The sequence below is a fragment of the Camponotus floridanus genome, unplaced genomic scaffold (genome assembly GCF_003227725.1).
Source record: "Camponotus floridanus strain SB8 unplaced genomic scaffold, Cflo_v7.5 scaffold169, whole genome shotgun sequence".
NCBI classification, from domain to species: domain Eukaryota; kingdom Metazoa; phylum Arthropoda; class Insecta; order Hymenoptera; family Formicidae; genus Camponotus; species Camponotus floridanus.
The window spans coordinates 1-14324 of NW_020229291.1; the positions used below are offsets into that span (position 1 = coordinate 1).

Sequence of the window (14324 nt, forward strand, 5' to 3'; positions counted from 1 at the left end):
TATACAAGATATATGGCTACAAAGTTCTGGACAATCAAATATTTTGAAAATAAAGCATTTTAATCCTAATTTAATCAAGTAAAAATTTCGAACTATAAATTCCCAATTTTTAACATTTAAAGAAAATTGACTACAGCAATAAAGAAAGAAAAACAGAATAGATAAAGTTTTCCAGAACCCTGTAAGCAGAAATTTAATGTTATTATTTCTTAGTGCTTTTATTAACATTATCCTATTCATAAAATTATTAAACTCTTAATGAGATAAAATATTTATATTCGGACAATAAATATTATCATATCTATAGAAAATGTTTCCATAAATCTTTTTTTCTACATATTAAACATGATAAAATATGTGGAATGAGAAATTAAAAATATATAGAAAATTTGTCATAAAGATTGAATTTGTCTTATATTAGAATATGGATTTTAATCAAAGATAATAATAATAATAAATAATAATGATAAAACAATAATAATTAGAAAATAAGATAGAAAAACACTAAGAATAGCAAATCAAAATAGAAAAAATACGAGGAAAATATTTTACAGATAACGATAATGATAAAAGTAATAATCCCATTGCAAGATCCATTATAAATCTTCACCATTAATCAATTGCATGCGTTCTGACATTATTTGATCAATAAATACAAATGTATATGATAAATATTACGTGTATACACATTAATGGTTTCACATATATAAATACAAACATTTGTCAAGATAAATGGGGCTAAATATCAAGTAATAAACAAGGAAAAAATAATTAAACAAATTATTTTTATGGTCTCTTTTTTCCCAGAAACTATCAAAAAAATCTCTTAAAGAAAAAATAATTGGTCAATGTAATTGTAAGAAATTTCACAGCGACAGATCTCAATCACTATTTGTGAAAGATCTACACGCGATAAAATAAATCGTTATTATTACTTTGTCGACCCGGTTCATAAAGGGACATTTTTATTTTATCTAAACGAAGGTAATACGGTAGTACACTACAATCAGTCACGGTTTTTCTCACGTGAAATCATGCTGGAAAATTGCTGATGGTTGCTGTACGCGTCACGTTTTTACGGGTGTCATCCGCACACGATCGACGAGCGATCTCGCGTACCCCTCAGAATTCGTCTATTATTAGGATATTCGTTAATTGCGTGCGGTGTGTATTGTGTCGGGGCGTATTATGCGAAGGGCAACACCAAATATTGCGAGGAGAATAATATAGTGGGTTGTGCTCAGCAGCTGATAAATCGGTACAACCGATGCCTTTACATGATCCTGTCGACATTGCTGTCGTGTCGATAACGATGCGACAATCCGACACGCGGAATTCGAACGAACCGTGGCTGTCGCTCGCAAATTCGATGATTTAATACGACATTATAATAATTGGTGCGCCGATAATAAACGAACCAATTACCGTATGGTTGATTATATCCATGATTCTCGTCGCTTGGATATTCGTTACCATAATAACTGTGTTTATGATGCACGTACCCGTGCGCACGTTTATGTCACTAATCATAAAGGGAATATAATGCGAATTAGGGAATATAATGCGAATTACATTCTCGATGGAGGTTGCGAAATTTTATTTGCTGTACAATGCACTGTATCGTAGATTTTGCCGCATCAATAGACTGTATCGCAAACTGACTAGTATCAAATCGTCAATCGATCAATGAACTAGATTATTGAATTATATTTCCGGCGAAAAACAGTTAAAAATGAACTTAATATAGACGTTAATAAAACCTTCATTTGAATTGAATTGAATAAAATTAATACTAATTGTGTGTTAATTAAAATCTTATTTGTTCCAAATATAAATCAAATTAGAAATTCAGGTTGGTTAGATTATTAAGTATTATTATTAAATATTTAAATATTATTATTAAATATTATTTAAATATTATTATTAAATATTATTATTATTATATTATTATTAAATATTGTGCAGGCATATATATGATCCATATATATATATGGACAAGTTAAATCTGATAGCAAGAACGTATTCAAATTTAATTTTGATGCATATTAAAAACATATTTAAATTTAATTACTTTTAAATTTGACATTTGATTTTTATTTGAGTTTAATTTAATTCATATAAATAAGCAATATGAACCATATTTAAATCATATTTAACTGTTTTTCGCGGGGTTAATCTTAAAATATTAATTACGATGATCAAATGATTTTATAATGATTATTCATGTAAAATTAATGCATGTTTAAAAAGTTAATATAATTTACATAGAATGGATTCTTTAACTTTTTGTGAGGCCGTTTCTGTTTATTAAAAGAATTTTTATTAAAATTTGTATTTGCATGTTTTTCGAATCGCTAATTTCGAATTTAAAATCAATCTTTTATGGAACTTTTTATTTCTATCCAGGTTAAAATTCCAGGTTTTTTGGTTATTATTTAAATTCAAATTTTGGATTTTTCTTTTAAATGGCGGAATGAATGCAGTAAACTTTTTAATAAAAATTATTTTTGTTCAAATTAAGCTTTTGCTAGTTTTTTGGATTGCTGGAAATCTAAAGTTGAATATTTTAAATTCAAAATGGCTGACTAACAATAAGCATAATCGCGATAAATGTTTATTTTAATTTTTATTTTAAGTTACACAGTTTATATAATTTTTATTTCAACATATATAAATTGTAGAGGGTATATTGCTAAATAATACCCTATTAGAATTTTGTGGCGTTTTGTTTCGATTCCTAAAAAAAAACATATGTAATTTTAAAATTTCATACTTATTTTATATACTATTTTATTATATCCTATTTGTGTGTTTACATGTTTTGTTTACACTTGCATAGGCGGGAAAGGGACTCTAGCATTTTTACCTCAAAAATAAATAAATAAAATAAACGTTTATCTAAATTGCTTTTTTTGTAATAACTACTTTTATTCATTTAATAATTAAGGGAATATAATTAACATTTTGTTTTTAATACAAAATATTATAAACATGTGTACGTTTTTGGGATGTCTTTTTTGTTTTTAGGAAGCGATCGACTTGGGAATATATATTCGAATCTATCTGTTACGAATTAGAGTGTGTGGTTTATTTAATTTAGATAACAGTCTTGCATTCGCGATAATTGATATTTTTTCAAACTATTAATTATTAAACTTATATATATACATAAATATATTAAGATTGATATAATTATGTTGGCGATTATTATTTTACAAAAATTGAGAAACAAATTTTGAATATTTAAAGATTCAATCAAAACTAGAAAAATAATTTTTAATTATTTAAAAACTTTTAATTTTAGCAAGATTAAAAAATTGAATCTATCGAGCATAGGAAATCGATTCAACAAAAAAAATTGTTTTATTTTATTTAATGCATTCTTTTTATTTTTATGTCGAATTATTTTTATCTGTTTATTATTATTACATCTATTTAGATACATTTAAATTTCATTTTTAACAATATAATACTTCTCACATTTGAATAGTCAAACAAAATTGAAGAAATTATTTGAAAACGGAGAAATTATTTGATTAAATCAAACATATTTATAATCAATTTATTCAAATTATTCGTTTATTAAATAATATGATTCTAAATCGAAAATTAATTTCTGCAATATCGATTTCTCACAACATAATTTGAATGTTGAAATTATCGAATAATATGTTTACCCAATACTTTTATAAATCAACTTATTAATATACATATTATGGGTATATATTATAGATGCTTGGCATTATAGTGACGTATGTGGTCCTAGCTTCATCCAGTCATTGAACTTATAAATTAATAAGCTCAAACGAACAGAGAGAGATGAGAAATAAATAAATAAATAATTCTGAAAAATTTGTGCTTAATATATTTTAACCGCGTTTAGATTTTAATAAAATTATACAAGATGTGGACGATCGAATATTTTGAAAATAAAGCATCCTGATTTATTTAATCAAGTCAAACTTCGAACTTTAAATTCCCAATTCCCAATTTTTAACCCTTACAGGAACTTGACATCTGCAATAAAGAAAGAAAAACGGAATAGATAAAGTTTTCCAAGATCTTGCACGCAAAAATTTAATATTATTCTTTTCGAATGGTTTTATTAGTATTAAATCACTTGAAAATATTAAACTGTTATTAAAATATTTATTTTTTGACGATAAATATTTACAGAGAATGATACGATGAACCTATTTTTCTACATATTAAACATGATAAAATATGTGGAATGAGAAATTAAAAATATATAGAAAACTTGCCATAAAGATTGAATTTATCTTATATTAGAATATAGATTTTAAATCGAAGATAATATAATAATAATTAATAATAATAATAAAACAATAATAATCATAAAATAAGATAGAAAAACACTATAATAGAACTAATAATAGAACTAATAATAGAATAAAATAGAAAAATAATAAAATAAAAATAGAAAAAAGCGAGAAAAATATTATTACTATTAGGATAAAACGATGTAAATATCGATATCGTTGTTAGTATGTTACGTCTTACGTTCCTTCTTGCCGTATGTTTCGTGTAATATTTGTGTATAATTTCTCGTTACACAGGATAGCCCCGAACGTTCCAGCGTTAATCAAATAATGTCGGAACGCACGCAATTGATTGAAGGTGAAGATTTATAAGGATAAGATTTATAATGGATCTGGAAATAGGATTATTACTTTTATCATTATCGTTATCTAATAAAATTGTCAGTATTACAGGAATAATAGTATAAGCTCGCGTATTAATTATACAGAGTGGTTCCAAACGTTCCAGCCAGACTTTGAGATCTTATAGGAAATTTAATTTTGAACAAAAAATTTCCTATAAACATGGATCGAAAGATGCTTCCTTAAGAAGTTATCGCTCAAAAACCTCTAATGAAGGAAGAGCAAAAGGTGAAAAGGAAATGAAATAAAAAGAAAATGAAACTAAATAAATTTCTTGAAAAAACGATAAAAATAAAAAATAAAAATATTTTTCTTTTATGAAAATAAAATAATTTTTTTTTAACTAACTTTTATTTTATTTTCATAAAAGAAAAAGATTTTTATTTTTTATTTTTATCGTTTTTTTCAAAAAATTCATTTAGCTTCATTTTCTTTTTATTTCATTTTTTTTCTCACCTGTTCCTCTTCCTTCATCAGAGGTTTTTGAGCGATAACTTCTTAAGGAGGCATTTTTCGACTGATGTTTATCGGAAATTTTTTGTTCAGAATTAAATTTCCTATACGATCTCAAAGTCTGGCTGGAACGTTCGGGGCCACTCTGTATAATTAATACGCGAGCTTATACTATTATTCCTGTAATACTGACAATTTTATTAGATAACGATAATGAAAAAAGTAATAATCCTATTTCCAGATCCATTATAAATCTTCACCTTCAATCAATTGCGTGCGTTCCGACATTATTTGATTAATAAATACAAATGTATATCATGGTGTACATGATAAATATTATGCGTAATGGTTTTACATATATAAATACAAATATTTATTAAGATAGATGAGATTAAATGTCAAATAATAAATAAGAAAAAAATTATTAAACAAATTTTTATCATCTCTTTTGTTCTCATAAACTGCCAAAAAATCTCTTAAAGAAAAAATAATTATTAACGTAATTGTAAGAAATTTCACAGCGACAGATCTCAACCACTATTTAAAAGATCTACACGCGATAAAATAAATCATTATTATTACTTTATCTATTCCATTTATATTATTCCATTTATAAAGGGACTCTTTTATTTTATCCAAGCGAAAGCAATACAGTAGCCTACTGTGGTGACGACCACGATTTTTATATGAAACCATGCTGAAAAATTGTCGATGGTTGCTGTACGCGTCGCGTTTTTACGGTTGTCATCCACACACGATCGACGAGCGATCTCGCGTACCCCTCAGATTTCGTCTATTATTAGCATATTCGCTAATTGCGTGCGGTGTGTATTGTGTCGGGACATATTATGCGAAGGGCAGCACCAGCTATTGCAAGGGGAATAACATAATGGCTTGTGCTCTGCAGCTGATAAATCGGTACAACCGATACGTTTACATGATCGTGACGACGTTGCTCTCTTGCATCCGACACGCGGAATTCGAACGAGCCGTGGTTGTCGCTCGCAAATTCGATGATTTAATACGACATTATAATAATTGGTGCACCGATAATAAACGAACGAATAACTGTACGCAATGGTTGATTATATCAGGGATTTTTGTCTCTTGGACATCCATTGCCATAGCAGTAGCATTTGCTGTGCCTGGAGTAGTGCCTTTGTATATATTTGCGATACAAATCACAATGCGAATTACATTCTCGATGGAGGTTGCGAAATTTTATTTCCTGTACGATGCATTGTGTCGCAGATTTTGCCGCATCAATGGACTGTATCGCAAACTGACTGGTATCAAATCATCAATCGATCAACGAATTAGATTACTGATTTAAGTCAATCTTAAAATATTGCTTACAATGATCAAATACTGATTTTATAATAATTATTGCTATGTAAAATTAATGCATGTTTAAAAAGCTAGTATAATATCTAGATAGAATGGATTCTTTAATTTCTTGTGGGACCGTTTCTTTTTGTTAAAAGAATTCTTATTAAAATTTGTATTTGTATGTTTTTCGGGTCGCTAATTACGAATTTGAAATTAATCTTCAAAAATTTTAAATAATAGTTAATGTGGCAGATTATATTTATGAAACATTTTATTTGTGCTCAAGTTAAACTACAGTTTTTTGGTTACTATTTAAATTCAAATTTTGAATTTTCTTTTAAAGGGATTAATGCAATAAACTGTTTAATAAAATTTGTTTATAAAAATTACTTTTGTTCAAATTAAGCCTAATTTTTTTGGATTGCTGGAAATCTGAAGAAAAATATTATAAATTCAGAATGACCGACTAAGCAGGATAAAGTGTAGTAAATATTTATTTATATTACATAGCATCGATAATTTTCATTTCGACATATATTGTAGAAAATATATTCTTAAGTATTAATACTCTATTTAAATTTCGTGGCTATATTTCCTGAAATATGCAATTTTGAAATTTTATACTTAATTTCGTTATATCTTATTTACCTATTGTATTTATATGTGGTGAAAGTGGTTTCACCTCATTCTTAAAAAAAATTTAATCATTGACCTAAATTGCTTTTTTGCAAAAAGAAATGCTTATTTCCACATTTTTATATCAAGTTTTTTCAGTATAATAATAATCAAAATTTTTTTAACATTAAGTTTTGAAAAATTTTCTATAAATTACATATTATATAATATGATATGCTTAGAATTTCTTTAAACTTTTAGTTCTATAATTTTACTTAAAAATTTTATATTTTAATTAATTAAAATATTTTTTGAAAAAGTAAAAGTAATAACTTCTGATAGTATAAATTATATCAATATAAGTATCTAATAATTATATCAATATGTATAAGTTTTTAGTAAATGTGACGAAAATATTAAAAAAAAAACAAGAAAGAAAAGGTGGTACATGTATCCGAATTTTGCTCCGCAAAGAGTTAAACAATTTCATTGTAATATTATTCTTGTAATATAATTTTAATAATGTGTTGAACTTTTTTCACATAGGAATGGGTGTCGGCATCTATATCGCATCTGCAATGCACATTAATCGTCTTACAATCTCGAATCTTCAACAGTTGCACAGCTGTTTAATGGATGCAACACATCATTTGAATTCTTATTATAGTCCGCAGTTATTTTTTTGGATCATATGCATGGAAATAGACATTGCAACGTTTATCTTCCTCAATTTATATGAAATAGTAATCGCCATGACTTGCATTCAATTTATTATAATGTTATATTTTATACTACAATTTATCTCTATTTGTTACATTTGTCAAGTAACATGTTATCAAGTACGTATATTTGATGGTCTCCTTGACGAGCGAAATGATTGTTTTAATACCAATTTTAATAAAATATTTTAGGCAAACGCATTGGCCGTATTTTTAACGAAAACTTCCGTATTCAAACAAACCGAATTTTCAAGTGTGAGTAATTATTTTAATGCATCTCTTTCTCAAATCGTCTTTACTGTTTAGTAAAGACAAATTTTTAACTACTTTTAATCATTTAATAATTAGTATAATTAATATTTTGTTCTTAATACAAAATATTATAAACATGTGTACATTTTTGTGGATATTTTTTGTTTTTTAGGAAGCGATCGACTTGGGAATACGTATTCGAATATATCCATTACGCATTAGAGTCTGTGGTTTATTTAATTTAGATAACAGTCTTGCATACTCGGTAATCGATATTTTTATAATCTATTAATTACTAAACTTATATACATATATAAACATATTAAGACTAATATAATTTTGTTGGCAATTCATATGTTACAAAAAATTGAGAAATCAAATTTCGATTACTTAAAGGCTCAATCAGAACTAGAAAAATGATTTTTAATTATTTAAAAATTTTTAATTTCATCAAAATTAAAAAACTGAATCTATTGAGCATAAGAAATTGATTCAACAAAAAAAATTGTTTTATTTTATTTAATGCATTCTTTTTGTTTTTACATCAAATTACTTTTATCTGTTTATTATTGTTACATTGTTCTGTTCATATATAATTAAAATTTATTTTTAATAGTACAATACCCAAAACAACATTTAAATCTTCAAATAAAATTGAGAAAATTATCAAATGGAAAGATTAAGTTTCTTAAATCAAATTTTATAATTTATTCAAATTATTCGTTTACTTAAATAATGTGATTATAAATCAAAAATTAATTTCTGCAATATCGATTTCTTGAAATATATAGTTTGAATATCAATTTTCGAGTAATGTGATATTAGCCAATGTTTTTTTAAATCTACTTATTAATATTTATATATTATTATATAGGTGTTTGGTATTATATTGACATATGTGGTCCTAGCTTTGTCTATTCATTGAACTTGGATGATAAGCTAAACGAACAAATACGAGAAATAAATAAATAAATAATTCCGGAGAATCTGTGCTTAATATTCAGAATTCGGACTGTGCTTTGATTTTATTGAAATTATACAAGATATATGGCTCCAAAGTCCTGGACGACCTAATATTTTGGTAAATAAAGCATTTTAACTCTAATTTAATCAAGTCAAATTTCGATCTTTAAATTCCCAAATTTTTAACATTTAAAGAAAATTGACTACAGCAATAAAGAAAGAAAAACAGAATAGATAAAGTTTTCCAGAACCCTGTAAGCAGAAATTTAATGTTATTATTTCTTAATGCTTTTATTAACATTATCCTATTCATAAAATTATTAAACTCTTAATGAGATAAAATATTTATATTCGGACAATAAATATTATCATATCTATAGAAAATGTTACAATAAATCTTTTTTTCTACATATTAAACATGATGAAATATGTGGAATGAGAAATTAAAAATATATAAAAATTTGTCATAAAGATTGAATTTGTCTTATATTAGAATATGGATTTTAATCAAAGATGATAATAATAATAAATAATAATAATAAAACAATAATAATTAGAAAATAAGATAGAAAAACACTAAGAATAGGAAATAAAAATAGAAAAAATACGAGGAAAATATTTTACAGATAACGATAATGATAAAAGTAATAATCCCATTGCAAGATCCATTATAAATCTTTCCCATCAATCAATTGTATGCGTTCTGACATTATTTGATCAATAAATACAAATGTATATGATAAATATTACGTGTATACACATTAATGGTTTCACAAATATAAATAAAAACATTTGTCAAGACAAATGGGGCTAAATATCAAGTAATAAACAAGGAAAAAATAATTAAACAAATTACTTTTATGATCTCTTTTTTCCCAGAAACTATCAAAAAAATCTCTTAAAGAAAAAATAATGGTCAATGTAATTGTAAGAAATTTCACAGCGACAGATCTCAATCACTATTTGTGAAAGATCTACACGCGATAAAATAAATCGTTATTATTACTTTGTCGACCCGGTTCATAAAGGGACATTTTTATTTTATCTAAGCGAAGGTAATACGGTAGCACACTATGACGACAATCAGTCACGGTTTTTCTCACGTGAAATCATGCTGGAAAATTGCCGATGGTTGCTGTACGCGTCGCGTTTTTACGGGTGTCATCCGCACACGATCGACGAGCGATCTCGCGTACCCCTCAGATTTCGTCTATTATTAGCATATTCGCTAATCGCGTGCGGTGTATATTGCGTCTGGACATATTATGCGAAAGGCGCCATGAACTATTGCGAGGAGGATAACATAGTGGGTTGTGCTCAGCAGCTGATGAATCGGTACAATCGATGCCTTTACATGATCCTGTCGACGTTGCTGTCGTGCATCCGACACGCGGAATTCGAACGAGCTGTGGCTGTCGCTCGCAAATTTGATGATTTAATACGACATTATAATAATTGGTGCATCGATAATAAACGAACAAATTACTGTGCACAATGGTTGATTATATCATTGATTTTCGTCTCTTGGATATACATTTACATATTAGTAGTATTTGCTAGGACTCCACTATCTTTGTACGCGTTTGCGTTACAACTCGTAATGCGAATTACATTCTCGATGGAGGTTGCGAAATTTTATTTCCTGTACGATGCATTGCGTCGCAGATTTTGCCGCATCAATGGATTGTGTCGTAAACTGAATGGTATCGAGTCATGAATCGATCAACGAATTAGATTACTGAATTAATATTAAATAAATTAAATAAATAAATACATAAATAAATAAATGAATTATTAAATAAGTTATTAAATAAATAAATTAATTAAATAGATTATTAAATAAATAAATAAATTATTAAATAAAGAAATAAATTAAATTAATATTAAATTAATAAGTTAATCTTAAAATATTGCTTACAATGATCAAATATTGATTTTATAATAATTATACAGGTCTGCAAAAAAGGGAATGAAAGTTTCTTTTTAAGACGCAATAGTAATTTTTGACGTAATTTTGTGCGCTGAATCCGAATCTGGCCGCCGAATTTGCGTAGCACGTCAGGTTTTTGAGTTATTTGTAATTGAATAGCCGAAAATCGATATTTTGGCCAATTTCATGAATTTATTGTGAGTAAACCAAATTTTTTGAAATATTTCTGTCAATGGCATCGTATAGTACTCACTTTCATCTTTCGAATCCACTTTCGATTACCGCCGCACGATTTTTTTTCGCTCAGATATACAAGTTATAAGACTGGTCATTTAATAAGCCATTCTAAATCAACCGTACCACCTCTCTATCTCACTACGAATTAAAATTAGGGTAAAAATATACATTTTTAAATACCTTCTGTCACCTTTTGAAATAAAAAATGGCGCATCCACTATGACGAATAGAATCACAATAAAAAGGCATAAAATTTAAACAAATTTATCAAAATGTGTAACAACTGTATTAGACATTTCTTTACAATATTTTTTTGACCAACCGAACCTGACATGTGTCAGTCTTTTCAAATTTCAAGATCATGGATCTACCATATTGATGTCTATATAAATTTTCTTCAACGTAAATTTTCTTACAACGTCACACTTATATATCTCAGCGAAAAAAAATCGTGCAACGGTAATCGAAGATGGATTTGAAAAGCGAAAGTGAGTATTATATGATACCATTGGCAGAAATATTTCAAAAAATTTGATTTCCTCGCAATAAATTCATGAAATTGGCCAAAAAAGCGATTTTTGAGCCATTCAATAACAAATTACTCAAAAACATGACGTGCTACGCAAATTCGGCGACCAGATTCGAATTTAGCTCACAAAATTATGTCGGAAATCACTATTGCATCTTTAAAAAAAAAATCTCGCAGGCCTATGTAATTATTCATGTAAAATTAATGCATGTTTAAAAAGCTAGTATGATATCTAGATAGAATGGATTCTTTAACTTTTTGTGGGGCCGTTTCTATTTGTTAAAAGAATTCTTATTAAAATTTGTATTTGTATGTTTTTTGAGTCGCTAATTACGAATTTGAAATTAATCTTCAAAAATTTCGAAAAATAATTAATATAACAAATTATTTATGAACTTTTTTATTTTTGCTCAAGTTAAACTTCAGTTTTTTTGGTTACTATTTAAATTCAAATTTTGAATTTTCTTTTGAATGGATTAATGCAGTAATCTGTTTAATAAAATCTGTTTACAAAAATTATTTTCGTTCAAATTAAGCCTAATTTTTTGGATTGCTGGAAATCTGAAGTTGAATATTATAAATTCAAAATGGCCGACTAAGCAGGATAAATTGTAGTAAATATTTATTTTCAGTTATCGATTTTTATTTCGACATATATTGTAGAAGGTATATTCCTAAATAATATTCTATTATATTTTGAGGCTTTATTTCCGTTCCTGAAATATGCAATTTCATACTTATTTTCGTTATATCTTATTTACATATTGTATTTATATTTGCTCTTTAAATAAATGGGGCAAGTATTTCCGCTTCACCTCTAAAAAAAACTTAAACATTTAATTACTAACACTTAATATCTAAATTGCTTTTTTACAAATAAGAAATACATGCTTATTTACTTTTATATCAACATCAGTTTTCAGTATATCAATAATCAAATTTGTTTTCAAACATTAAATTTTAATTTTCATTATATATTATATATTAAGATATGCTTAGTATTTCTTTAAATTTTTAGTTGTTTAATTTTATTTACAAATTTTACTTTAATTAATTAAAATATATTTTGAAAAAGTAAAATTTAGTAACTTTTGACAAGTATAAGTTATCTCAATATGTATAAGTTTTTAGCTAAATGTGACGGAAATATTTAAAAAAAAGAACAAGAAAGAAAAGGTGGAACTTATCCCAATTTCGCTCCGCAAAGGGTTAAACAATTTCATCGTATTATTCTTGTAATATAATTTTAATAATAAACTTTTTTCACATAGGAATCGATATCGCATCTGCAATTCATATTAAACGTCTTACAATTTCGAATCTTCAACAACTGCACAGCTGTTTGATGAATGCAACACATCATTTGAATTCTTATTATAGTCTGCAGTTATTTTTTTGGATCGTGTGCATGGGAATGGACATCATAACGTATATTTTCCTTATTTTATATGAAATAAGAATCATCATGCTTTGCATCCAATGTACTATATTGTTATATTTTATACTTCAACTTATCTCTATTTGTCGCATTTGTCAAGTAACATGCGATCAGGTACGTATATTTGATGTTCTCTCTGACGTGCGAAATGATTGTTTTAATGCCAATTTTAATAAAATATTTTAGGCAAACGCATTGGCCGATACGATATTTTTAACGAAAACTCCTGCATTCAAACAAACCGAATTTTCAAGTGTGAGTAATTACTCATTATTTTAATGCATCTTTTTCTTAAATCGCCTTTACTGTGTATTAAAGATAAATTTTTAGCTACTTTTATTCAATTAATAATTAAGAGAGTATAATAATTTTCTCTTAATATAAAATATTATAAATATGTGTACATTTTCGCAATGTTTTTTTGTTTTTAGGAAAGAATTGATTTGGGAATACGTATTCGAATCTATCCGTTACGCATTAGAGTCTGTGGTTTATTTAATTTAGATAACAGTTTTGCATTCTCGGTAATTGATATTTTTATAATCTATAATATATAATTTTATATATATAATTTTATATATTTTATATATATTATATAATATATAATTTTATAATCTATAACCTATAATCTATCTATAGTTACTAAATCTATAATATATAATTTTATATATATAATTTTATATATTTTATATATATTATATAATATATAATTTTATAATCTATAATCTATCTATAATTGCTAAACTATATAAATATATTAAGACTATTATAATTATGTTGGCAATTCATATTTTACAAAAAATTGAGAAATCAAATTTCGACTATTTAAAGGCTCAACCAGAACTAGAAAGATGATTTTTAATTTTTTTAAATTTTATCAAGATTAAAAAATTGAATCTATCGAGCATAGGAAATTGATTCAACAAAAATAATGATCTTATTTTATTGAATGCAGTTTTTTGTTTTTACAACAAATTATTTTCATTTGTTTATTATTGTTACATTGTTCTGTTTATATGTAATTAAAATGTATTTCTAAGAGTACAACATCCAAAACATTATTTAAATCTTCACATAAAATTGTGGAAATTATTAAATGAAAAGATTAAGTTTGTTAAATCAAATTTTGTAATCAATTTATTCAAATTATTCGTTTACTTAAATAATGTGGTTAAAT

The 14324-nt window shown here is 26.0% G+C and overlaps 2 protein-coding genes and 1 long non-coding RNA gene across 3 annotated transcripts; all 3 read left to right on the forward strand.

The window, feature by feature from the left end:
- The first annotated feature begins 6024 nt into the window (after nt 1-6024).
- On the forward strand, nt 6025-7990 carry LOC112637453. The gene is made up of 2 exons (XM_025407219.1): nt 6025-6424; nt 7626-7990. The coding sequence occupies exons 1-2, from the start codon at nt 6025-6027 to the stop codon at nt 7988-7990; spliced, it is 765 nt and encodes a 254-aa protein (XP_025263004.1).
- Nucleotides 7991-7996: 6 nt separating this feature from the next.
- Nucleotides 7997-9023, forward strand: LOC112637470. Its single transcript, XR_003122556.1, has 3 exons — nt 7997-8053; nt 8223-8315; nt 8925-9023. It is a non-coding gene; the product is annotated as an uncharacterized LOC112637470 (long non-coding RNA).
- A 1099-nt stretch (nt 9024-10122) lies between these two features.
- LOC112637462 lies at nt 10123-14002 on the forward strand. Its single transcript, XM_025407237.1, has 5 exons — nt 10123-10716; nt 12930-13261; nt 13334-13402; nt 13579-13671; nt 13979-14002. The coding sequence occupies exons 1-5, from the start codon at nt 10125-10127 to the stop codon at nt 14000-14002; spliced, it is 1110 nt and encodes a 369-aa protein (XP_025263022.1). The 5' UTR covers nt 10123-10124.
- Nucleotides 14003-14324: the final 322 nt, after the last annotated feature.